Source organism: Lepidochelys kempii, chromosome 1 (genome assembly GCF_965140285.1).
Source record: "Lepidochelys kempii isolate rLepKem1 chromosome 1, rLepKem1.hap1, whole genome shotgun sequence".
Lineage (NCBI taxonomy): Eukaryota > Metazoa > Chordata > Testudines > Cheloniidae > Lepidochelys > Lepidochelys kempii.
Window position 1 is genome coordinate 254,021,906 of NC_136380.1, and position 25,916 is coordinate 254,047,821.

The 25,916-nt window shown below is 41.4% G+C and overlaps 1 protein-coding gene across 1 annotated transcript in view; it reads right to left on the reverse strand.

Annotated features, from left to right (window-relative positions):
* Nucleotides 1-25,916, reverse strand: part of NUAK1 (NUAK family kinase 1) — a 62,935-nt gene that overhangs the window by 17,182 nt on the left and 19,837 nt on the right. Inside the window, exon 2 of the mRNA XM_073324253.2 lies at nt 12,297-12,417. Coding sequence (XP_073180354.1) covers nt 12,297-12,417 — 121 coding nt within the window. The remainder of the gene's footprint in view (nt 1-12,296; nt 12,418-25,916) is intronic.

Here is a 25,916-nt window from a genome sequence, read left to right on the forward strand (position 1 = left end):
ATAAAGATTAGTTACTGCTTGTAGAGATACAGTGTAAAGCACTCATCATTACTATGATTATTCAAAAATACAGATCACTTAAGACACATATATTAAGTAGTAGTTAAACAACAAGAAAGATTAGGTCTGAGCTGTTTGCTGCAGGCATAATTAAAGGACCTGTGATAAAGGCAAAGGCACTTAATGTTCTACACTTGTTCATATTATAAATCATTACTGCTACTAGGTATCATTTTGTTCAGTTAAAGCAAGCTTTTTCCCTACTATTACTATTGTGTACTAACAGTGCCATTGAATAGCACATAAAGATAAAAGGGCCTGATTCTGTTTCCCTGCACCATGTGTCATCAATTACAGCAATGCAAAATGAGTGTAAAGCCATTCCAGTTTGGCAGTGAAAAATCAGGCCCAAAGAGTTCTAGGAGTCATATCTTTAACCAAAAAGAGTTCTGCAAACAGGTTTCTATTTATTTCCAGTAGTAATACAGTCCAGACCCCTCAGTCACACTATCAATCTGTTGCTTTCCTGGTCTGAAAGAAGTCTTTTGTAACCATGACTCATAATATGCTTAGAGACTATTGGATATGTGATTTTATAAATCAAACAATACATAAATAACCAGTTAGGTCTTAAATGTGTCAAATTCATGAAAAATTATTTTACTGCCTCTATTTACCATAAATATTTCATATGTTTGATGTTTTTCATTAGAATTGAAAACAGCCACGCTAGCACACATTTAAAGGCCACTTCAAAGGGGTTTTGAAGTTATACTGTTAACTTTTATTAGATACATTACAGTAGTGAGCCAGGGCCGCATTGCACTAGGTGCTGTACAAACACAGACAGACAAAGACCTGGCTCTTGTCCTAAAGAGCTCACAGTCACAAAGAAACATGCCCTCCTCCACTTGTTTAAATTGGTGAAATCAATGGACCAATGCCAGTTTCCATCAGCTGAAGCTCTGGCCTTAAGGGTTTATGTATAATGTAGAAATATTTTTGTTTAACAATTGTATTACATATTTAGCATACAGGGGGAGTCTGGGATGTCTGCAGGAGGGGTTCATTTCCTTACTGTTGCCTGTCCTTCTCCCAGGAAGAGGCTATGCCTGTGACTGACTTTACTATCACAATTCTAGGTTTTGTTAATTATTACTTAATTGCATGTGTGCACTATTCTGAACTTCAGTGGGAGGGCTGGCTGCTCAGCACCTACAGCTCTCACACATACAGCGTGCGTATGTGTGTGTGTGGGGGGGAGGTTGGCTATCAAATATTTGTGACTGCCTTGAAACTCAACATTCTGTAAAGGCAAATGCATGGCCACTGATAAGAACTCCAGAAAGCTTATCTTCATGGACATAAAAGTTTACAAAGGACTAGATTGTGCCTTTAGTGATCAGCTCTGTACTGGGTGTGAGTTAGGAGCTGCCACACAGCCCTGGAAGGGATTCTGGCTGACTCAGCTAGGACATCTCCTGGGGCCTTGGGGAAGGTGAAAATAGGAGTTCTGCCACCCTTTGAAAGCTCTGCCATCCTGTGTGCACTTCTCTCCAGCTCCTTTGGCTGGTACGGAACAGGCACATGGCTACGGTTCTGCTTTCACCCATTCTTCCCTGCCTCCTCTGTGTGAATGCCACCGGCACTAGCCTCAAGCAATGCCTGTGCTCACCATCCTGCAAGTCGGGTTTGTGCCACCTTTGTCTCTTGTGCACCTGTGCAGGGCCAACTGCAGTCTGGCCCACAGTGTATACTATCACACCTGTATGTTCACCGTAGTATGTGACATGACTGCTCCTTCAGAGCTCAGTCCTGTAAGGTCCTGGGCTGTGTGCCATCGACTGCCACTGACTCCACTGAGAGTTCATGAAAACTAAACATTTAAACTAACAAAACAGGCCGTGACTAGTTTCAAATTGCCACACTGCTTTGGCTGATACATAAAATTTCCTCTGACTCTGACAATCTACTGTACACGCAGGAAACACTGTATCTGGCCTAGAGAACCACAGTTCACTTTAGAAGGTATTGAATTTCCTTTTATATCATACTATGGGGCAAGACCACGCTGGCAGTGAAACTTCCTCCAAAGTAACGAGGTTACAGGGGGTCTTCCAAACCAGTGCTATTCTGGACCCGTACAACTCAAATGTTGTCTTCCAACATGGCCATTAGTATTTTAAGGAACAGACTTCAGCTTTTGCAGCTCAGTGTGAAGCTGCAGCTCCCAACACACAGATAGTTTTTATTCTTGGGCTTTGTCTCTTGTCCCCTCACACCTTGTCATTAAATTCTACAAGCCAAAACCTCTCTGCAGTTCTTTCTAAATCCCCCTAGACTTCAGCCAAATGGCTCTGATAAAAGGGAAAGGGAACTGCCAGATAAAATTGGCCACTGACTTGTCTGCTGGCCTTACAGTACCCTGAAGCATAGACTCCTGCCAGTGATTACATCCTACATGCATCCTCATTAACAATAACCTTCGGAAACGAGAAGAGCTGTCTCTGGATGGATTATACTACAATATCCTCTCCAAGAATGACAGACTGATAGTCTCTGGAAAGGACCCAACTTCATATGTGTTCTATACAAAAGCATTCTGACGTGTTATTGATACAGCATTAATGAGTGCACCCATATCTCTAAGCACAGAGACAGTTGCTAACTAATCACTATTCAGCCCAGGAAGGGAGAAAAGAATCATCCTTTACGCTTAGATAATACACTAAAAATACATGAATTCAACATTTTGAATCAGAAGTCAGTTCACAAACGGCTACTGAACAATGTACCAGGCTTTATTGTGTACTACATATACAATTAGACTGGCCAAATTCACCACTGATATAAGTGGGCCAAGATCCACTGATCTCCATGGAGTTTCACTCAAAACAAGAGTGAATTCTGCCCATGAATGTGCAAGCATACAATGAGGCTTGATTAATCCCAATGGGTTTGCAACTTTTTTCTGACTAATAATATTGAATCTAACAGATTGTTGTGCATACATGCTGCTTGAGGGCTAGCAGCTCTGAGTAGGGGGTGGTTTGTAGCTGTACTGCCTCCAGGAAGCATTGTGGGCACCCCTTTGTGAGCAGCCAGCTAGCATGTGTCTGAGGGGCATGCACTCCAAGGGGAATTAGCAGGCAGAACACTGAGCCCATGAGAATGTTAACCATGGCACAGGGGCATAAGTGGAAAGACTCCTTTTGCCTTGGGACACCCTCCACTGTGACTCAGGATGTCACAAAAGCGGTTTGATGCCACTAAACATGGTAACTTCCTGGTGTCTCATGGCTGATCTTTTGATACATGGATTTATTGAAGTTGTGCCTTAGCAACTTGACCATTTAAGTTTTGTCAAATTTTCCTTTACATTCAGGTTTCAGATATTTCTAATTCCATGACCAAATTTCCCTCTCAACTAAAATTTGACATCCAGTTTGAGTCTTGGTCCAAGAATATTTCCCTGTAATTACACAGAAGCATATCTAGACGGTCTTTGATTTGAAAAAGGCACATTATTATTTATATAACATTTTAAATGCTTTTTATTCTTCTCTAGCAAGCAGAGCTTATATTTTAAAAGCTAAATTTGGGAAATACTAAATCTCTACTATGAATTTCTGCCTTGGGAGGAAAAACATATTGGATTCAATCTATATATGAGCATTTCAATACCTAGCATCCTGGATTCACTGCACTGTCTTCTGAAGGATGTGTTGATGCATATCATTTATCTCCATGAAGGACACTTTTCATAGGGACATAACCCTTTGACTTACATTGACACTGTAGAAGCTCTCTCAACAAAACCAAAACGGAATAAGCACAGAATAGGCAGCAGTACCTCTCTGCACTGTGGCATCAGTACATCAAGGACTCCCCACTGCAACACAGAGGAAACCTTTCAAGCACAGATTCCTTGGCATACAGACCTTTCCATCCCACCTGGGACATCCCTGCATACATCCTTGCCCCCCGCCATGCATCCTTGGCCTCCACACCTTTACTCACACCTTGGCCCTCACATCCTTATTCTCCCCCTGCATTCAGATTTCAATGCTCTAATTTCTACATAAAAAATTATTACCAGTTTAGAACAATCACCAACACATATCACCCATTTGCATAAGTTCTCCTGAACGTTACAGAGAAGCATAGCACCTTCTTGGCCCCATGCTCCATTTGCAGTCTGCCACTGTACTTTATTGCTTACATACACCAATACACAGTCCTATACAGTGTAATGAAAGCCACACCTACCCTACATTAATCACCAAAACACCTGAGCACATACCCAATAAACAGGAGTGTACAATGGTTGCTCTGGATGAGGGTGGAGATGGTGGTAGAAAGGACATAGCTAGATTGAGAAGGGGAAGTAATGAGTGGAACGGAAATGCATGGCTTTGTTACTTATTTCCTTACTTTCTAGGGTTCACATGAGTGCGATATGCAATCTGAACTCAGAGATAAAGAGTCCAACATTAAACATTCTCTGAAAGTAGTGTTTGTATGGGAATATCTATCTAGATATTTACATGTATCTTCATACATGATACAACATTGGGTGTGTGGGTGTGTGCATGCACATGCACCAAATGTAGTTTGAGAAATATTTGCCCCAAGAAAATAATGTGATTGTGAGTTGGGGGAAGGGAGGAGGGCATTAACTAAATGCAGGATTTATTTACTGCAAATAATAATGAGGTAATAAATATGCTACCCTGTTAACACCTGGGCTGTGACTTGCAAGCTGATGGACTGATTGCCTCTGCATAGCTCCTGTGAATGTTTGGTGCACAATGTGTTTTCACTGTGTTTGATTTATTATCTGCCATCCTCTGCCATTCTGAAGCTCACTCCACTTCTGAAGTGCTTCTACACTTCTGCTGCAGCTGGCAATTTCAGGGAAGCGGGTTTAGCTAGGACAGATTGCTCCAGGAATGCTCCATGGATTGCTATTGAGGAGGAGGCCCATTCATGAAAGGCTGCCCTGGACTGCTCCTCAACTGCTGATGAGGGTCACGGAGCATGAAAGGTTATTTATTCATAACAGCAGTGGGACAGCTACGCATAAGTCCTTTGAAGAAAACAATGCAAGCAGTGCAAGTTAATCAAGAGCAAAAAACGGAGAATTGTCAATATCAACAGATGGACTGGGGAGATAAGTCGTCAATAAGAAACCAAGAGACATGATTTGTGTAGAGAGAAGCGAGGGGCCCCGTTGTTATAGGACAGAAGGAAGAAATACTTGTTAGAACCTGTTTGTCATTTTTATTTTTGAGTCACTGACTTTGCATTTATTTAGTTCCAACACCTTGTAGGCTGGGTGATGTTGGGGGGGAGGGATAGTTCAGTGGTTTGAGCGTTGGCCTGCTAAACCCAGGGTTGTGAGTTCAATCCTTGAGGGGGCCATTTAGGGAACTGGGGCAAAAATTGGGGCTTGGTCCTGCTTTGAGCAGGGGGTTGGACTAGATGACCTCCTGAGGTCCCTTCCAACCCTGATATTCTATGTTGGGAGAGATGTAGCAAGGCCTCAGGAAGTGGTGGAGAGAGCACCACAGTAGGTAGGGGAAAGGGCCACAGTAATGTATCGGTAGGTGGAGGGAGCACTGCAGTAACATATAAGGAGGGCGGGGGGGAAGTTCTACAGTAATGTATCAGGAAGGGGCAGGAGCACTGGAGTAACACGCCAGGAGGGACAAGCTATGTATCGGGAGGTGGAGGGAGCGCTGCAGTAATGTATCAGGAGGTGAGAAGAATTATTTTTCACTGAGCTATACATTTGTTTCAGTCTTCCCACTCCAAAGAGCCTTTCCTAAAAGTAAGAGCAGAATTGTGCACAACGAGCAAAAAGTGCTTAAGTTCAAATATTCAAATATGTGTTGCAGCTTCTCATTCTCTCTTCTTTAATTTTCCTGTTAATTCTAAGGGAAAGGTTTGTTTGCTAAAACAAAAGCTCCATGTTTCTGGGCAGATAATTGAAACCAAATCCCTTGGCTTGGGAGCTCACTGAAGAATACAAATGTAAAACTGGACATATACTTAACTTCTCAATACCAAAGATATATTTGAGCCGAAATACATTTTGTAACATCAACAATCGTTCTCCATCACACTCTGTACTACTATAGCAATAATTCCTGGACGTAATCCCTCTACTTAGGGCTTGAAATGATGACCTCAGCTTCTATTCAGAGCTTTACAACTCCCAGATAGGACTGGCAGTGCAGAGACCTCTCTCTGCTCAGAGCACTGGGAGTCTATTACACCCAAAGTGATCAATATTCCCCTCTAGGAACACAAGAGTTACATTTCTACAGAAACCCTATGGGCCAAATTCTGCTATTGGATGAACACAATTCACTATCCATTTAAAGAAATGGGAGTTACACAAAATTCTACCTGAGTGTAGAATTTAGCCCTAGATATGTGAAACACATAAGAATATGCCTTTGCAAAGACTGGTCAAAAGGACTCAGTGACGTTGTGGACATTTTTTTATTAGGATAGTTTTCCTTGGACTTGTTTGACTAATTTAAAAAAAAACCTTGATCCCTTTGTTCCTGTGTTTACCGAATGCTAATTCAGGCTCAGCAGGAGTTTGTTTGTTTGTTTGTTTTAAATGGACTACCTCCTCATGGGCTGATTCCTTTTGTTTTATATGTAACCTTGGGGTAAGAATTTTAGTTTGTTGGTTTAAGAGGGGCAGCCAATCTCCCTTCCACTGGAACCATTTGAATTCTCCTCATGCCTTTGCTCTCTATCAGAGCAATCTCCTAAATTAGTTCCAGTATGTTGACATTCCTTCCATCTGGTGTCTTTCCATTCCACGGTACTTTTATTACTCTCCTAACAGCCGCAGACAGAAGTACCTTTCCTCTGCTACAAAGTGCTCTTTTATTAAAGGTCAGCCAAATCAAAAGAACAAGCAAGTTTATCTTTAATTTTAGGCACATGGGCTGGAATAACCTTTCATTCAATAAAATCATTTAAAGTCCAATTGGTACACTCATGTTATAAAGGACAAATTATTCCTCAGAAAGACACCTGAATAATGGGAAATAACTTCTAAGAATTATAGCCTAACTATCTCATCAGTTCATGACTATTTGGAAAAACAATGTGTAGCTCTTTGTTCTAAAGCCCCAAATCAGTATCTTCAAGATTCAGAGTAGCAGCCGTGTTAGTCTGTATTCGCAAAAAGAAAAGGAGTACTTGTGGCACCTTAGAGATTAACAAATTTATTTGAGCGTAAGCTTTCGTGAGCTGTAGCTCACGAAAGCTTATGCTCAAATTTGTTAGTCTCTAAGGTGTTACAAGTACTCCTTTTCTTTTTATCTTCAAGATGTTATTTATTAGTTTATTGCTATATAATTTTTAAAAATAAAGAACATGGTGGGCTTGGGTAGCCTTCCTCTTTCAGGGTCCAATTCAGCAAAGTATTTATGCACATGTTTAACTTTAAACATAAGCTTAATTACCATTGAAGTCAATGGGATTTAAAGCATATGCTTTAAAGTTAAGCATGTTCTAAACTGCTTTCCTAAATCACAGCTGTATACAGTGGAAATGCAATGCATTTCTTCTTAAATTAAAGGAATGTAGTTAAGATCCTGTGATAATCGTTTTAAATCAGTCTGTGGGTTAAAAATTAATCCCCACTGAGTGGATTAAATCAAAATGAGAACCATACGCCTTGCTGATATCAATTGTATGTATACATGGATGAAGAAACATAGAATTTGATGTTTCACCATTTAAAAAGAAGCGGAGAAAAATGTGAGAATCACTAAATCAGCCATAACGTTTAAGCTCTCTGTTACACTATTTTATCCCAATTTTGCCTGAGTGAAGAAGAGACTTGCTAATTACATTTTTAAATTATGATCGCTTTGTAACCTCAGACAAGCAAGCATATGCCATGAGGTGGCAGTTAGAAATTTGTTTTTATTTTTTAAACATAATGTAGCCTGAGACCATGTTAGAATGTGATTTGAAATTGCCAGTGTTCTCAGGAACCTGAGGGTTCATCTCACAAGTGGTGGTGTTTAGGTGTTAAACCATACTCAATGCAAGGAAATTCATGTGGGTGGAGTATGATAACCTAGGAGTTAAGTTTGTTTATACTTGTTTCATTACTAATCACTAGACTATAGAAAAATCACTTTATATTCTTGGATGTTATCGAAAGAAAACAATGGAAATAATATACTTGAAGGTCAAAAAGCTATATAAATAGAGGAAGCCAATTAGCAATGTGGTTAAATGGTGTCACCGTTGAAATACTTTCCTTGGTTAAATTTTAAAAAGAAAAATCTCAGCTTTCTAGTTTTTATCATTCATGTTAAGCGCTCAGTCCCGCGTGTGCTTCACGCTACAGGACACCTATTGACTTCACTGAGTTCTCCACACAGAGGCTCACATGATCTTGCACTCAGTTCCATTTTGATTCTGTCTGTAAAAATGCAAGGTGGAATTGACTGGCAATGACTGAAAACTAACCGATCATGTCCTGTTACTGTTGCAGAGGCATGATATGAAATGTTAGATTTAACATGTATTTGTAAATAAGACAACTATTATAACTAGGCAACATACACCATCTTTGTAAATATATGTTAGATTTAAAAGGTTTTACATTGAAGTTAAAAGGTTTAAAAGAACTAAACTTATTTCGTGATTAGCAAAGGTAGGAAACCTAATTCAAGTCAGTTTACATTTGAAACTTACACTTTGTGGAGATGTGGGAAGAATCTTTTTATTCTCTTTTTTATTAATCAATAAAATGCAATTGCAAAGAACTAAGGAAGTGTGTTTCTTAAGGGAAATGCAATTTTAGTACTGTGATGTTTTAAAGGAGCTTGACTCTTCAAGGTGCTGAGTGCCTTGGCCCCAACCCAGCAAAGCACTTAATACATGCTTTACTTTACGTACAGGAGTAACCAATGCTATTGACTTCAATGGGCTTTGCATTGGGTTCATAATCTTATATTTCAGTAGGGAAAATCTTTGTTAAATAATTTCCCTGGTGTTTGCAAACAATGTGTTTACTTTTTTTAAAATAACCTGTCCTTTTCATAAATGGAGGAACTTCTCTGTTTGTATTTACTGAAACCTGGGACAACACCCGGGACACGCAATGGAAACTCTTACACAAACACTGTACGTCACCATGTAGAGACCCATGGGCCTGATCCTGTGCATAACGTTACCCCCATGAACAGTTTTACACATGTGTAAGTGTTTACAGGATTGGGCCCTATACGCTCCCCATGTTTTAACTTTTATAAAATAAAGTATTGCCAGATGGGATTTTTTTTTTCAGTCAGGCTACCCATGGAATAATATGTTTGCTCTCAAAGGCTTTAGATACCAAGTCCTGGAGTTTGCAAGGGGGAGAAAAGGGAGTGGAGGGCGCTTTGCTTTCTGAGTTAAAATTTATGCCCTGAAATCAGAACACTTCTGGCAAAGTCAGCTTCATCTATTCAGTCCTTTTCAAGGAATTTAAAGTCACTCAAAAGAACACTTCCCTTCCAGCTGCACTCTAAAGATTGCCAATTACAGTCCTGCTTGAGAGGATGGAATTTCTTCTGACTCAGAACTGGAGGTCTACCTCTTGCAAATAGCACATGAGATAAATTCATTTTGATTTGGGTACAAAATGTATCATTAAACCAGAAAGCCTGTTTACATGCATTTGGATTTGCTTAGCATTAAAAACCAATGGCTTATGTTTATATTGAGTTGACAAATTCAGAGGTTAATCACCTTTAGCCAACAAGGTCAAAAGGATACCAAAACATGGATCCCATTTCAGGAAAACATGTGTTTTTGTAAGTACAATTCAAAGATCTTTTAAAGATCTTCCAGACGGACAGAGCAGTACTCATTCTAGCCAGACTCCGTGCAGCCCTGCACCTCTGTTTATGGATTTTAGGGCGTTTGATGGCAGTTCAAATCTCTTCTTGAATACACACAGCAAAAGAGAAATTATAAATAGACAACATAGAACTAAAACTAACAATATAACTATAATCACTTTTATGGCTTATTCATGAAGATGGCTTTGTAATCTAGGCCCTGATGCAGCAAGCTACAGTACCAGCCTAATCTCGAACATGGAAGTAGTCCCATTAACTTCATTGGAACCACCTCTTATTCTTAAAGTGAGACACATGAAGAGGTACCTTTCTGATTTGGGATCCTAATTATTCTGCAGTATGTAACTATTCCCCTGGTGAATATGGCTATGTCTCAGCTGGTCTGCCCTGCACTTCAGTACCCCTGGTATGATGTCAGGTGTTGGAGAATATTTATTTTGGCCTCCTGGAGTTTGTGAGGCTACAGCTGTCATGCCTCTGTTCCCAGTGCCACATGATTGATTTTATAATGGATAGGATCACACTGTCCATCTGAATTCCCATTGCCCTTCTCCACAGGCCATGACTGAAATACAGAGGGTCATGCCAGACTGCTTTAGTTTCTCAATAATTATTTTGTTTCAATAACAGAGTAGCTATTTCACCAGGGATAGAAGCAAATGGTAATGGAATGAACACCTTGAAAACCTATAAAGACGAGAGGAAAGCTGCCTCCAGCTTCCATGTAGAAAAGAGTCACTCATGCTTAAGGAATCACAACAGAATAAACAGCATGGGATCTCACTGAGGGTAACACTGTCATGTGCCATATGCACTTTCACTGGGAAGGAAGGGGTGAAAAACCCTGAACTAAAAACCTGTCTTGGTTCTGCTGTGGGAAGAGATCATCTTCAGCTAGAGCCAAGGAACTGAGGGTTGTAGGGGAAGGTTTTGCTTCAAGGTAACTTTAAGTTATTTTCTACTTTTTAAAATCTTTCTAACTCTTTAAAATGTTTTAACTCAGTAAAATTATTTAAAGCAGAGCAGGGGACATAAGAAGGCCACTTGGTCAAAGCACTGTAGCATACCTAATTTTTTTAGTTCCAGTGCACACTGGAAATAACTTTTGCTCCATTTGCAACCCACATGCTGACACAGCATCCCTCCCCTTTTCTGTTCCCAGATCCTGTTATGAGTTTATTCCATAAAAAGACAGATGAATTCATCTCCTTTCAAGTAAAAGAACATGCTTTTGAATAACTCAATATGTGATATTGTAACATTATTCCAAGCCGGACCTTGTTTTAATCAGTCAGATCAACTCTCAGAATGGAGTTGCCATATACCTATCATCACCTAGCCTGTACAGCGGGTGTGTAGAGTTAATACTTAGGGCCAAATTCAGGTGCCTCTTCCCAATATAAGCATGTGAGAAAAGAAGAGTGACTAAGTGGGGCAAAGCTCCCTCAACACATTTGGAGTTTGCACTCTACAGGTCCTCTGTGGCTCAATTCCTACTCAGGACCAGACAGCATGTACACTTCCGAACCTGTTTAGCTCTGGCCAGGACGTCACAGCCTAAGGAAGGAAGGAAGGAGGAGCTTCCACTAGAGGCCACTATTCTAGGCTGCCTTTTACTTCCAGCTCCTCCCCAGAGTCAGTAGCAGCCCTGGAGCCAGGAACTATAAGCTGGAGAAAGCTACCAGCCCCATTGCCATATGCTGCAGGGAAAGGAGCTAGGGAGCAGGAATGCAGAGCCAAGGGAAGGAGTTGGGACTGGACTGGAAGACAGGAGTGATGAGCTAGTGACTGGGTTGGGAGCAAGGCTTGAGAAGTCAGTGGGAAGGTGAACCTTGGGTTCAGGGAGGAATGGGGCCTGGGAAGACAGCCGTCAAGAGGGGCTGGCAGCAATGAAGGAAACGGTGTGAGGAGACTAAGACTGATCAGGTGGGCTCCAAGGAAGTTAAAGCAATGAACTATGTGAGGAATGGTTGGGGGTTTCAAAGAGTTTAAGACCAGAAAGGATGATCAGATCATCTAGTTTGACTTTCTATGTGGTTGAGGGGCATGAACTGAAATTGATTTTATTTTGTTGGGGGGAGGAAATGAATTGGAGTGGGAGGGGGGAAATGAAATTGATTTTCTGGTTTGGGACAGGGAAAGTTGGATGGTTTGTGTGTCAGCTCTCCTCACACTCAGACAGAAGCATTTCAGCCACACATTAACAACTTCCCCCACGCAAGGAATTCCTGTGGTTGCTAGAGAGGTGGTGTACATTTGCAAAGTGGAATACGATTTGAAGGGGAATTGGTGCACAAAACTAAGAGATGGCATAAGACCTAACCTAAAAGCATATAACCTAAAAGAAAACTAGGTCTGAGACAACAAACAGTACAGATGGTGAAAAGAATCGCAGTCACTAACCTTCAAATATAGTGATGATATGAGGATGGCTGAGGGATGACATGATTTCAATCTCCCGTCTGATATGAACCATATCTTGTTCATCCTTAATTTTGTCCTTACGAATGGATTTTATTGCAACCTATAAATTCAGGAAATCGAGCATTACTCTTGGAACTGAACAGATGCAAATAATCTATTAGGAGAGTTCTGAAAATAAATACAGATGTCAGATGCTGGCAGAATGTGGAATGACCAAAACAAAGTTTTAAAATACATACCCCATGCCCCCTCCACTTCATTACAACGCGTACACTCTCATTACTGCAGTGAATCACATTAAGTTTTGAGACTTTTATTTGTACAGCTTTATCTTTCAAAAAAGGGTGGGGTTTTCAAAAGGACTCAGCATTGGCCTAAATCTGAAGTCAATGGTAAAGCCCCCCATTGATTTCAATGAGAACAGCATTTGGTCAGAGTTGATTGTTTTTGACAATCTCACACAAAAGCTTTAGCCCATTCCCCTTACAAATCCTATTAGTTTTTCAGAGAAACTTTAGGGTACCGATATTTTAGGGTACTGATAACAAAATATATTGGGCCAAGCTCACACAATAAGCACGATATTAATACAAGTTATTACATGATGAGCTACAATACAAGTCCTAAGTCCTGAGCAGGCCTAAGTAAAAAATAAAGAAATCCTTAATATTTGCAGCCACTGCCTTGAAAATCGCTCTTGTATAAATCCTGTACTTTCATGTCCTATACAGCACTTATGCAATCACTCCAAAACCATATCCTTCCTGCATCCTTCCTCAATCAGCTACCTTTCACAAGCACATCGTGTGACTGGGTATCTTTCCAAAAAGCTGGGTGGGAACAGAGGAAGTGATAGGTGAACTTGCAGCACAAATTCAGATTCAAAAAGCCCTAGCAAGTGTGTGAGTTGCCTGTGAAAGAGAGGACTTATATGAGCAAGCTCATAAATAATTGCTGAGGTCAGATCATGCTACAGAAAAAAAGCATAAATCAACAATGGGAAGACCCTGATAGGGGGAATACGCATTTTGAATAACAGCAAATGGCAACACTGACTTTATGATCACAGATACTTACCCCAAATGGTTTTTTTTATTTAAAGCCAGGGCACAAGGAATACATTATCAGCTAGTTTAAAATCAAACATTAGCCTTTTGTCTAACATCATTATCCTCCAATGCTCCTCCAATGACCTTGTTCCTACTATGGAGACCACCCTTTTGTGGGTGAATAACACTTTTGTTATTCCACAAGCTTATTATAACATGGAACTTTCCTGAGAAAACAATTTGCCTTGTGAAAAAGTATTTAGGTTTACAATGCTCCAGTCTATTGTGAAACACTGTTTGCATGTATCAATAATTGTGAATGGCATTATTGGTGCCTTTTTAATTATTATGTGTAGCATCAAGGACATTGGAGGGAAAGGGAAAAATATTAAAGAATATTAACATGAACTGTGCTTAAATGGGAACTACAGAGTCCCCAAATTGGGAAGGCATCCCTATTCAGCAAAAACTTAAGCACATGCTTAATTTTAAGCATGATCCTAAATCCCTCTGAAGTCAATGGGACTTAAACTCATGCTCAACTTTAAGCATGTGCTTACATGCTATCCTGATTCAGGGCCTGAGTGAACAACAGAACACAGCAGGCAGTAAAGGATGAGGGGAGTCATATCTAAAAGCTAAACAATTCTTTTCTGCTGCTTGACCCAAACATTTGGGATCGAAGTTCGAAAAGTAACAGTGCAAAGCAACGTTTTCATCTCGGATTCACACCTTTCCAGTAAAGGTAAGAAGAAAAAGTCCTCATCAAAGATATTCCAAGCAGAGGGCTAAAGCGGCTAACACTAGCAGACATCGCATGATTTTTCTCTCTTTCAATTTTTCTGCACTTGGGCAGGCTGTAAGTGCATACCTTGTTTACAAGGAGGATGTGGGTGGCTCTTGGAGCAGCACACGCATTCCTGAAAGTAAATTTAGACACGGGTAGAAACATGCCTTTTATCAGTGGTTCTCATACCAGGGCCACCGCTTGTTCAGGGAGAGCCCCTGGTGGGCCGGGCTCCCACTGGCTGCGGTTCGCCGCTCCAGGCCAATGGGCGCCGCGGGAAGGGTGGCCAGCACATCCCTCAGCCTGCGCCGCTTCCCACAGCCCCCATTGGCCTGGAAAGGCAAACCACAGCCAGTGGGAGCCACGATCGGCCGAACTTGCAGACGCGGCAGGTAAACAAACCGGCCCGGCCCGCCAGGGGCTTTCCCTAAACAAGCGGCAGGCCTAGTTTGAGAACCATTGCCTTTTATTATAAGACAGTCTTGCACTTGGCTCTCAAGAAGAATTTAAGAAGGATTTTATTGTCAAGCATATAACAGGTAGCAAATTCTTCATGGGATGATGATTTAATTGAGGATTGGTCCTGCTTTGAGCAGGGGGTTGGACTAGATGACCGCCTGAGGTCCCTTCCAACCCTGATATTCTATGATTCTATGATTCTTCACCATTCTGGGTCAGGAAAGGAATAATGGCATCCAGGAGAGCATGACAGCCTGCCGGCATCCTAACTCTATACTTGACAAACAGGAAAATTAACTCTCATAATTAGTTTCTATTTTAAACATGGAAGTATATGCTTTTTATATGAAAAATACACAACAGTGGTTCAAATTATAAAATCATCGGACTGGAAGGGACTGCGAGGGGTCATCTAGTCCAGTCCCCTGCATTCATGGCAGGACTAAGTATTATGGTTGCATATAGACATTAAAATGTATCTTTGAACTTGCCTTGGAGTACAGTGAGATGTGCTTCCTGTGGCTAAATTTTTCAAAAGCACGTAAGTGACTTAGAATCCTAAATCCAATTTCCAAAAGAGTCTTAGGCACTTAGGAGCCTGTCTCACTGACTATCACTTTCTTTCCTAAGTGCTTGTCACTTTTGAAAATGGGAATTGGGGTCCTAAGGCTTAGGCTTAGGCTCTCTTGAAAATTTTACCCTGTATGTTTAAGTCTTAGACCCATTGAAGTCAATGGGAGTTTTGCCACTGATTTCTTAGGTCCAGGAGTTCACCCCATATGAGGGAAGAAACATCTCTCATGCAAATCAGTAACACAGACTTTGACTTCTTCACCTGTCCCTCAGGCTCTTTTGGTCTCAGTGACTGATACTCAGGAATACAGGGACAGCTCCTCAGCTGGTATAAATTGTTATTGCTCCACTGAAGTCAGCTGATGATCTTTTCTCAGAGTATTTATGCACATTTTGGGTCATATTCTGCAATTCTTAAAGTGAGCATTAGCTTATTGGATACTACCTGTGGAGTGAGGTACTGCCCCTTAATAGGACTCTATGCATATTCCGGTCCTACTCAGTGTGAGTGAGGGTGGCAGAATCTAGACTCTTATGCTAAGTAGGAATAATATTGATTAGAATTTACATATCACTTTACATGTTCAAAGTGCTGTGCAGATATTACCTAGTTAAGCCTCATAACACTCCTGAGAGATAAGAGGGTAAGCTTTATTTTCCCCATTTTAACATATAATGAAACTGAGACTGAAAGGTGGCGTGCCTCTCCCAAGAACAGGTACTCCACAATGTGGATCATGACACTCATTCTGTCTCAGACATGGAAGTCTACTTTCCCGCCCAAACTGCTGTGTTAAGAGGAATGGATTGCTCAGGGAATTGGGGGATTATTAGATTCTGACACCCTCACCCACTGTGAGTTTCACTTTCCTCCATGAGGAGCTCCGCTGAGATGAATAGGGCTACTCTACATGAGTAAAGGCGTCAAAACCTGGCTCTAATAGAATAAGGAACATTTCACTTGTAGGTCATTGGATCAAATACAGCCTAGGTTGATAATGATTGAATACTGTTACCATCTGACAGGTTTCAGAGTAACACCCGCGTTAGTCTGTATTCGCAAAAAGAAAAGGAGTACTTGTGGCACCTTAGAGACTAACCAATTTATTTGAGCATAAGCTTTCGTGAGCTACAGCTCCACAGTATGCATCCGATGAAGTGAGCTGTAGCTCACGAAAGCTTATGCTCAAATAAATTGGTTAGTCTCTAAGGTGCCACAAGTACTCCTTTTCTTGTTACCATCTGATGTCTGTTTGGTGTCCTATACAAGTATGGTTGTCTGCCCAATTCCAAGTGGATAGACTCAATATCACAAAGACTAGCAATCTTGTCAGCAATCTCATCTTAAAGACCAAGTATTGACTGGGCGTGGACACGGATCTTTCCCCCACAGAGGCAGTATCCCAAGTTGAGACTGCACACTTCAGACTTACAGTGTTCAGAAGGTTATATTGACATCCATGGTGTTGCTTTTTTGTGGATAGAGAAAACTTCAGTCTCCAAAACTGTCACTTTCACCAGCACCAAATTCACACAGATAGGATCAGATCGTCAGCTGGTATGAACTGGCACAGTTCCACTGACTTGAAAGAATCAACACAGATGAGGATCTGGCCCAATATCTTTCAGTTCTATTGTTTTTGAAGTATTTCATTGCAACATGTTCAATGGTTTCTCTTAAGTGCCATGATGGCATTTTAGGAAATTATAGTATATGTCACTGTTTTGGTCTCAGTGAACAAAACAAGATCTCTATCTGCTTGTTACAGTATCAACATGTAAAACAAGTCTTTTCTAAGCACTCTAAATGCTGCTAACGGATTTCTGTTTATGAAATTTATTTTACACAAAAATACATTCAGGAAAAAAGCAGCTTTTCTAAAATGTGTTTATTCTTTTAGCACTAGAGGTATTGTAGGCTGCATTTGTCAGAATCTTAATTATGGGACTGATGCCAGAGACTGTACATGAGGAACCTGAAAAACTTAGGCCTAAGAAGTTATTATCTTAATTGAAAAATACATTTTAAAAAGCACTTATTTGTTCATCCTGCAGATGCCTTTCTTTGAAAGCAACAGATCTATTCTGTTCATCATCACAACATGTTAAGTGTCAAAGTACATGAAATTTGGCAGGATAAAATACAATATGCATTTTATGCCAACCTTATCAACAGGACAACCCAGTTCTAGTTCTGACTGCAGAAGTGTGATTAGCCCCTATGGTAATCCCAGAAAACGGTACATGATTCTTACCACACTTTTTGTTTGTGTTTTGCTGATTTTAAAACATTTCTAGCTTTATATCTCAGGATATGTAATTATGGTATTTTTGGTAACTTTACTATCAGAGCAGTTTAATTTTTCCCAGCCTCCTGAACTGATGAGATGTGTTTCATAGATTCATAGATATTTATTTAGGTCAGAAGGGACCATTATGATCATCTAGTCTGACCTCCTGCACAATGCAGGCCACAGAACTTCACCCACCACTCCTAAAAAAGACCTCACACCTATATCTGTGCTATTGAAGTCCTCAAATTGTAGTTTGAAGACCTCAAGGAGCAGAGAATCCTCCAGCAAGTGACCCATGCCCCATGCTACAGAGGAAGGCGAAAAACCTCCAGGGCCTTCCAATCTGCCCTGGAGGAAAATTCCTTCCCGACCCCAAATATGGCGATCAGCTAAACCCTGAGCATATGGGCAAGATTCATCAGCCAGATACTACAGAAAATTCTTTCCCGGGTAACTTGGATCTTACCCCATCTAAAAACCCATCACAGGCCATTGGGCCTATTTACCATGAATATTTAATTACCAAAACCATGTTATCCCATCATACCATCTCCTCCATAAACTTATCGAGTTTAATCTTAAAGCAAGATAGATCTTTTGCCCCCACCACTTCCCTCGGAAGGCTATTCCAAAACTTCACTCCTCTGATGGTTAGAAACCTTCGTCTAATTTCTAATCTAAATTTCCTAGTGGCCAGTTTATATCCATTTGTTCTTGTGTCCACATTGGTACTGAGTTTAAATAATTCCTCTCCCTCTCTGGTATTTATCCCTCTGATATATTTATAGAGAGCAATCATATCTCCCCTCAACCTTCTTTTAGTTAGGCTAAACAAGCCAAGCTCCCTGAGTCTCCTTTCATAAGACAAGTTTTCCATTCCTCGGATCATCCTAGTAGCCCTTCTCTGTACCTGTTCCAGTTTGAATTCATCCTTCTTAAACATGGGAGACCAGAACTGCACACAGTATTCCAGGTGAGGTCTCACCAGTGCCTTATATAACGGTACTAAAACCTCCTTATCCCTACTGGAAATACCTCTCCTGATGCATCCCAAGACGACATTAGCTTTTTTCACAGCCATATCACATTGGCAGCTCATAGTCAACCTATGATCAACCAATACTCCAAGGTCCTTTTCCTCCTCCGTTACTTCTAGTTGATGCGTCCCTAGCTTATAACTAAAATTCTTGTTATTAATCCCTAAATGCATGACCTTACACTTCTCACTATTAAATTTCATCCTATTCCTATTACTCCAGTTTACAAGGTCATCCAGATCCTCCTGTAGGGTATCCCTGTCCTTCTCTAAATTAGCAATACCTCCCAGCTTTGTATCATCTGCAAACTTTATTAGCACACTCCCACTTTTTGTGCCCAGGTCAGTAATAAAAAGATTAAATAAGATTGGTCCCAAAACTGATCCTTGAGGAACTCCACTGGTAACCTCCCTCCAACTTGACAGTTCACCTTTCAGTAGGACCCGTTGTAGTCTCCCCTTTAACCAATTCCCTATCCACCTTTCAATTTTCCTATTGATGCCCATCTTATCCAATTTAACTAATAATTCCCCATGTGGCACAGTATCAAACGCCTTACTAAAATCTAAATAAATTAGATCCACTGCGTTTCCTTTATCTAAAAAATCTGTTACTCTCTCAAAGAAGGAAATCAAGTTGGTTTGGCACGATCTACCTTTTGTAAAACCATGTTGTATTTTGTCCCATTTACCATTGACTTCAATGTCCTTAACTACCTTCTCCTTCAAAATTTTTTCCAAGACCTTGCATACTACAGATGTCAAACTAACAGGCCTATAATTACTTGGATCACTTTTTTTCCCTTTCTTAAAAATAGGAACTATGTTAGCAATTCTCCAATCATATGGTACAACCCCTGAATTTACAGATTCATTAAAAATTCTTGCTAATGGGCTTGCAATTTCTTGTGCCAATTCTTTTAATATTCTTGGATGAAGATTATCTGGGCCCCCCGATTTAGCCCCATTAAGCTGTTTGAGTTTCGCTTCTACCTCAGATATGGTGATGTCTACCTCCATATCCTCATTCCCATTTATCATGCTACCATTATCCCTAAGATCCTCTTTAGTCTTATTAAAGACTGAGGCAAAGTATTTGTTTAGATATTGGGCCATGCCTAGATTATCCTTGACCTCCACTCCATCCTCAGTTTTTAGCGGTCCCACTTCTTCTTTCTTTGTTTTCTTCCTATTTATATGACTATAGAACCTTTTACTATTGGTTTTAATTCCCTTTGCAAGGTCCAACTCTACTTGACTTTTAGCCTGTCTCACTTTATCCCTACATATTCTGACCTCAATAAGGTAGCTTTCCTTACTGATCCCTCCCTTCTTCCACTCCCTATATGCTTTCTGCTTTTTCTTAATTACCTCTCTAAGATGCTTGCTCATCCAGCTTGGTCTACAACTCCTGCCTATGAATTTTTTCCCCTTTCTTGGGATGCAGGCTTCCGATAGCTTCTGCAGCTTTAATTTAAAATAATCCCAGGCCTCCTCTACCTTTAAACCCATAAATTCTTCAGTCCAATCCACTTCCCTAACTAATTTCCTTAATTTTTGAAAGTCAGCCCTTTTGAAATCAAAAACCCTAGTTGCAGATTTATTTTTGTTAATCCTTCCATTCAGTTTGAACTGAATTAGCTCATGATCACTTGAGCCAAGATTATCCCCTACAACCATTTCCTCTATGAGATCCTCATTACTCGCCAAGACCAAATCTAAAATGGCATCCCCTCTAGTCGGTTCAGCAACTACTTGTTGAAGGAATCCATCAGCTATCGCATCTAGGAAAATCTGAGCCCTATTATTATTACTAGCACTCATCCTCCAGTCTATATCTGGGAAGTTAAAGTCTCCCATGATCACACAGTTTCCATTAGTATTTACTTTATTAAAAACATTAAAAAGGGCTCTATCCATATCCAAATTAGATCCCGGCGGTCTATAGCACACCCCAAGCACTGTCCCAGGGGAGGCTCTAATAGCTTTCTTCCCCAATTTAATTGTTGCCCAGACAGACTCAGTCATATCCATTTCATCGCTTCTTATTTCTTTACATTCTATCTCATCATTGATATACAGTGCTACTCCACCACCTTTACCTTTATTTCGGTCTTTCCTAAACAGCACATACCCTTCAATACCTGTAGCCCAGTCATGACGACTATTCCACCAGTGTTGGGTAACTAAGAACCCTAGTTGCAGACACAATAACATATCTGGTTTGTAATAGAGAGATACAAAGTCTTTCATTCCTATGTCACAGGTTCAAGATCAATAGAGACAAAGGCCCTGATCTTGCAAACACTTAAGCACATGGTCAGGGCCGTCCCTAGGGGAGTACGGGGCCCGGGAAGGAAGTGACGAATCTGTCACTTCCGGGGCTGACCCGGCACTTCTGGGACCGACTGCGCCAGCCAATCGCACCAGCCCGTGGGGCCCCCCCAAAGCGCAGAGTCGGAGCAGTCACTTCAATTCGCCATACACAAGGGACAGCTCTGCATATGGCTATCTTTATGCATGTAAGTGGTCCCACTGACTTCAGTGGAACTATTCACAAGTGCAAAGTTAAGCATGTGCATTTCCAGAACTGGGTCCAAAAGCAGTTGCCACAAGATGGCTTTTTTGGGGACCACAATAGGATGATTTGGTCTTAGTTCATTTCCTAGAGGACAGGTGTCCGTTGCACATATGCACACAAAAGGATCACAAGTAGCGCTAACTAGAATCTTTGTTAGTCACACACTGAGGCCAAGGATTATATGAGCATAGAATTTGAACTTTCCTTTCAGTCCTACAATTGGTCAGGATTGAGTTCATTTGTGGGGAGGAGCTGGAAAATTCCCCCCCCCCCCCCGCATTCTGAAGATAGCCAGAAGTAAACAGAATAAATCCTGCACTCTTCAGAAACACAAAGTAACAACAGAGACAAAAACATCTAACCAACGGTGAACCTTTTTTCAGGGAAGTAGCTAACTCCAATTTTAAGTGTTAATAATTTGCCCACTCTTTGCTGATCTACTGACAGGAAAAGAAAATGTATCTAAAAGTATAACTTTAAAGTAGAAACTTCTGCACTGTGGATAACCCTGCATTTGGAAATGAAGCTTTCAATTATAAAAATACCACAACACCCCACTTTACTGTTTAAACATTTTGGGTTAGATTGTCACTAACCCCCACATGGCCCTGCAAGGAAATACAGTCCCCTCAACAGTCTGGTGCAATTGTGCCACCAGTGATCACATCATGACACTGGGTCCTGTCACCGATTGTTCCCTCTCCAATAAACAAGAAGGCAAAGATGGGGCAGAGCCATGGCGGCACTCCTCCAAGCAATGGCTAGCAAAGTTGGATGGGCATGAAGTGTGGGGAAGAAAGTTACTCCCTTTGCAGGGCTACAATAAATTACCTGTCTGAGTTTGCTGGAAAGAGGATTTATACTCACTCTCTGGGCCTGCCTGGAGGGATGATGGAGAATTTCCCAAGTATGTTTCATACTTATTTGGCTTTTGTTTGTTGCAAATACTTTGTATCGAGTTATATTTCATAGATGGTTCATGATAGTTACAAAGGTTTCTGTACATTCAGTGCTATCTTCATGAGAAATGTTTCACTTTTTCCAGACTTCTGGGCAAAGCAAAATGGATGGAATTTTCCATAAAGATACAGTAAAAGCGTTGTGCACAGCAAAATATGACATATTATAAACACTTGGTAAAGAATACAAGTAGGTAGTAGGTGTCCACCTCCTGGGCACTCATTGGTTTGTGGGACCAATCTGGCCATCAGGTTATTGGCAGGTGAGGGTGGAGAAAAAGCTGTAGAGACTTAATCTTGAACAATAAAGCTATATTTTCCTGAAAGAATCAAACATTTCCTTTTGGCTGTTTCTAACTGATTTTTAAAGACAATGTGCCAAATTCTGATACATTCCCCATTGGGATTGCAAGAATGTAAACAGAGGCAGAATTTGCCCTATGGCATAGATTTATAAATTTTTAAGGCCAGCAGGAGCCATTATGATTATGTAGCCTGTCCTCCTTCATAACAGGCCATAGAATCTCCCCCCATAATTTCTGTAGATAATATGTGTTTTCTTATCAGCCAAACTTATCTTCTATTCTGTAGAATATTTTTGTGTTTGAAAAATAAACAAAGAAAGATCCATCTGTGTGCTCACAAGCTGTTCCATTTCATTGTGGAGGCTGGGAATTTTAAGCTGATTCAACCTCTTAGGCGTCCCAGTTAGGCTGTGGAGCAAATTCCAATTTATTACTGCAACAGCATTCTAAGAGTGCAGGGGAAATGACATCAGGGAGAGAATGCAATCCCCTGAGGGAGGAAGACCAACTACTGTCACTAGGAAATATGTTAAAAATGCAGCTTAAAAGCGTTATTTAAAGCAGAATAGGGTTTGCTTCTTTTTTGGGGTCTGTGGGTGGGTGGGTGGTGTTTTAAAGTATACACAGGCCACCACTTCCTCAAATCTGTGATCAGAGGGGATCATCACTGTGTGATGGGAAGTAGTCAGGCCAAGCTAGTTCTGTGGCTCTGTTTCCCCTCCTCTGGACTTCATGGAAGATGTAGGTCAAGAGCCAGTGCTGACTGCCAGATGCTGGGACTGGGTGACAGGGGATGGATCACTTGATGATTGCCCTGTTCTGTTCATTCCCTTGGAAGCCCCTGGCATTGACCACTGTCAGATGCCAGGATACTGGGCTAGTTTACTTCTGGGGGAATTCTGTGCTACTGCGTGTGTGCATAATTAATGAGCTATGCATATTTTTAAGTTTTTGCGCACAAAAAAGCTTCTGCCGAAATGTTGCTGCAGTTCTGCCTTTTGCCCACCAGAGGTGATACACCGCAGCAGCAGCTCCCAGCCAGCTAGGGAAGAGAAAAGGCCTGCCCTCTACTCAGCTCCTGTCAGGCCAGGCCAGGAGACAGGGGCTACTGGGTGACAGACAGTGTGGGGCTGCTGGGGGGTCGGACAGGGGCTCATAAGGGCTAGTGGGGGAGGACAGACTGGGACAGGAGCTGAAAGGGAATGGAGGCACAGGGCCACAGTGGGGAGGGAGGTGCAGGGCCACATGGTGATTGGGGAGAGGGTTCAGAGCTACACAGGGACAGAAGGTGTCTGAGCGGGGGCACAGAAACTCACGGGGACAGGGAGAAGGGGGACAGGGACACATAGGGACAGGGGAGTGGCTGGGTGGGAGTACTAAGTTGGACCATTGGTCTGACCCAGCATGGCCGTTCTTATGTTCTATGTGTGGAGTTATAGATTGGGTGGACCAAATGCAAGGAGGTGGACCAAGAGCAGAGCCAGTGTGTGTGGGAGGGGGAGGGAGGAGGAGACATGTTCCTCCCCCAGCCCCCTGGAGCTTAGTCAGAAAAAATAATAAAGGTTGGGACTGTATTATATTTTTCATGGAGCCTCCCCCCGCTTCCCCCCAGGGAAGCTGCAGTCGATTGGGGTGGAAGGGGCCCTTGCAAGTGTGATTCCATTGGAGTTGCTCTGCCAGGGTCCAGGGAGGCACCAGGGATCAGAGCTAGGTAAAGGGCTTTTTTGGATCTGCTAGGTTTGGGGGCAGATCCCTTGGGTTATTCCATGGGGAAGGTGAACAATCAGGAAAGAACTCCACAAGGGCATCCTTGTGGAGATCTCCTCTCCTAGAGCCCCCTCCTGTGTGTCTTCCCAAACTCCTGGGCCATACTCCTGCTCTTAACCAGAGATGCAGAAGTACAGCTCTCTTGGCAATCTGACTTCAAGCCATATTCAATATAAACGAAAAACTGTTTTACGAGAGGCTTCTGCAGAGACACAGAAACCATTTCATGTGCTGAGTGGAAAGTCGGATAAAAAGGCATTATATGATTTGCTGTAAAATTAGTGCCTGGCCTTGTACGTTGGACAGATACATCTCCGAGTGTTCTCCTTTTGCGGGGCAGAGAGAGTGAGGCCATCACAGTACCATCATCTTGGAGTCTGTTACTTTTCAGATCCTGCAAGCTAAATCATCTCCATGGAGATTACCGCCTGGGAGACAATCATGCAGCAAAATCCTAATTAATTATTTATAAGCTACCCAACTCTATTGTTTAGCAGATTGGCAAACTGTGTCATAATCAGGGAAGTTGCTTAAATTCTTTCCTCTAAGCAAGCAATGGTGCAATCTGTACCCAATGGAACCCTGCTGATTTAAACCTCAGGGCTTTTGCTTTTTTTTTTTTTTTTTTTATTTGCGTGTTTGTTCATGTCATTACATGGATGTTTCCAAAGACGAATGCTGTTGTTTGAGAGCCAGCAGCTGCATCAACAATCCCAGAAGGGCAAGCATGCATGTGCCAATCAAAGGTTATGTAGGCACCTTTGATTTCTCTCTCTTAAAAGGTGAGGTAACTTTTACAGAAACCTCATTCAGTATGATAAAAACAGAACATCTGTAACCATCTGCTTCAATCTTCTACATCCCAATGTGTCATATAAAAAGATTCTATTTTCCAAATCTGAAGCTGATTTACGGCTACCATATCTCCGCTTGTCGAGAAACTCTCTCCTGCTCAGGCACTGGAAGTCCTGGGTCTAGATGATAAATGTCAAATCAAAATTTTATTTGCATAAGATGAGACATTGTGTGCCTGTGCCTTTAGAGAGAGCCAGGATACTTTTATCTGTGTTTTACTTCTTCGTTTCCAATTTTGCTGGCTGTAAATGCCATTATCATATCATGAGTGGTGACTCAGCAATAGAAGAGGAATTGTGACTCACAAATATTAGGTTGATTTTCATTGCCTTTATCATGCCTCTTTTATTCACAGACTCAAAAAACTGCCTGTGTAAGTAACCAGGTATACTGAGCACTAGAAGCAATCAGACCAAGAGATTTATGCTATACATTTACAAAGTGGGTGACAGGAGGCATATTGTGCAACACCCTTCCTCCCCTTCTGCCCTCATCCTTGTCCATGGTACATGTTAACAGGATTTATGTGCGTATTTCCTGAGTAATGCCCTGCTGGAAAATTTACATCCCTTCATTGTTTGGTACCTGTTGTCCTCAGTCTGCTGTGTAAATGCTGCTTGGCATATTTTTACTGTGCATCCTCGAATAAAATTCCCTGGACAGACCCATTCTTTTGGCATTCGGAAGGAGCCCTGCCTTGTCTTTTCATTATTTCTAACTGGAAATGACAGCTCTGCATCAACCATTTCAAGATTGATTTACCCTCAGAAATAAAAGGCAATTCATCTGGTCTGGCATAAATCTTCTTCCCAACAGGACTTAAAATATGGGTTAGCAGTTTGATTACTCGTGTTCCATCCCTATGTAGTGGATCTTGGAAAGGGGTGTCTGGAGGGCTCAGTCAACAAGCAGTAAAACCTTCTATTTCTAGATT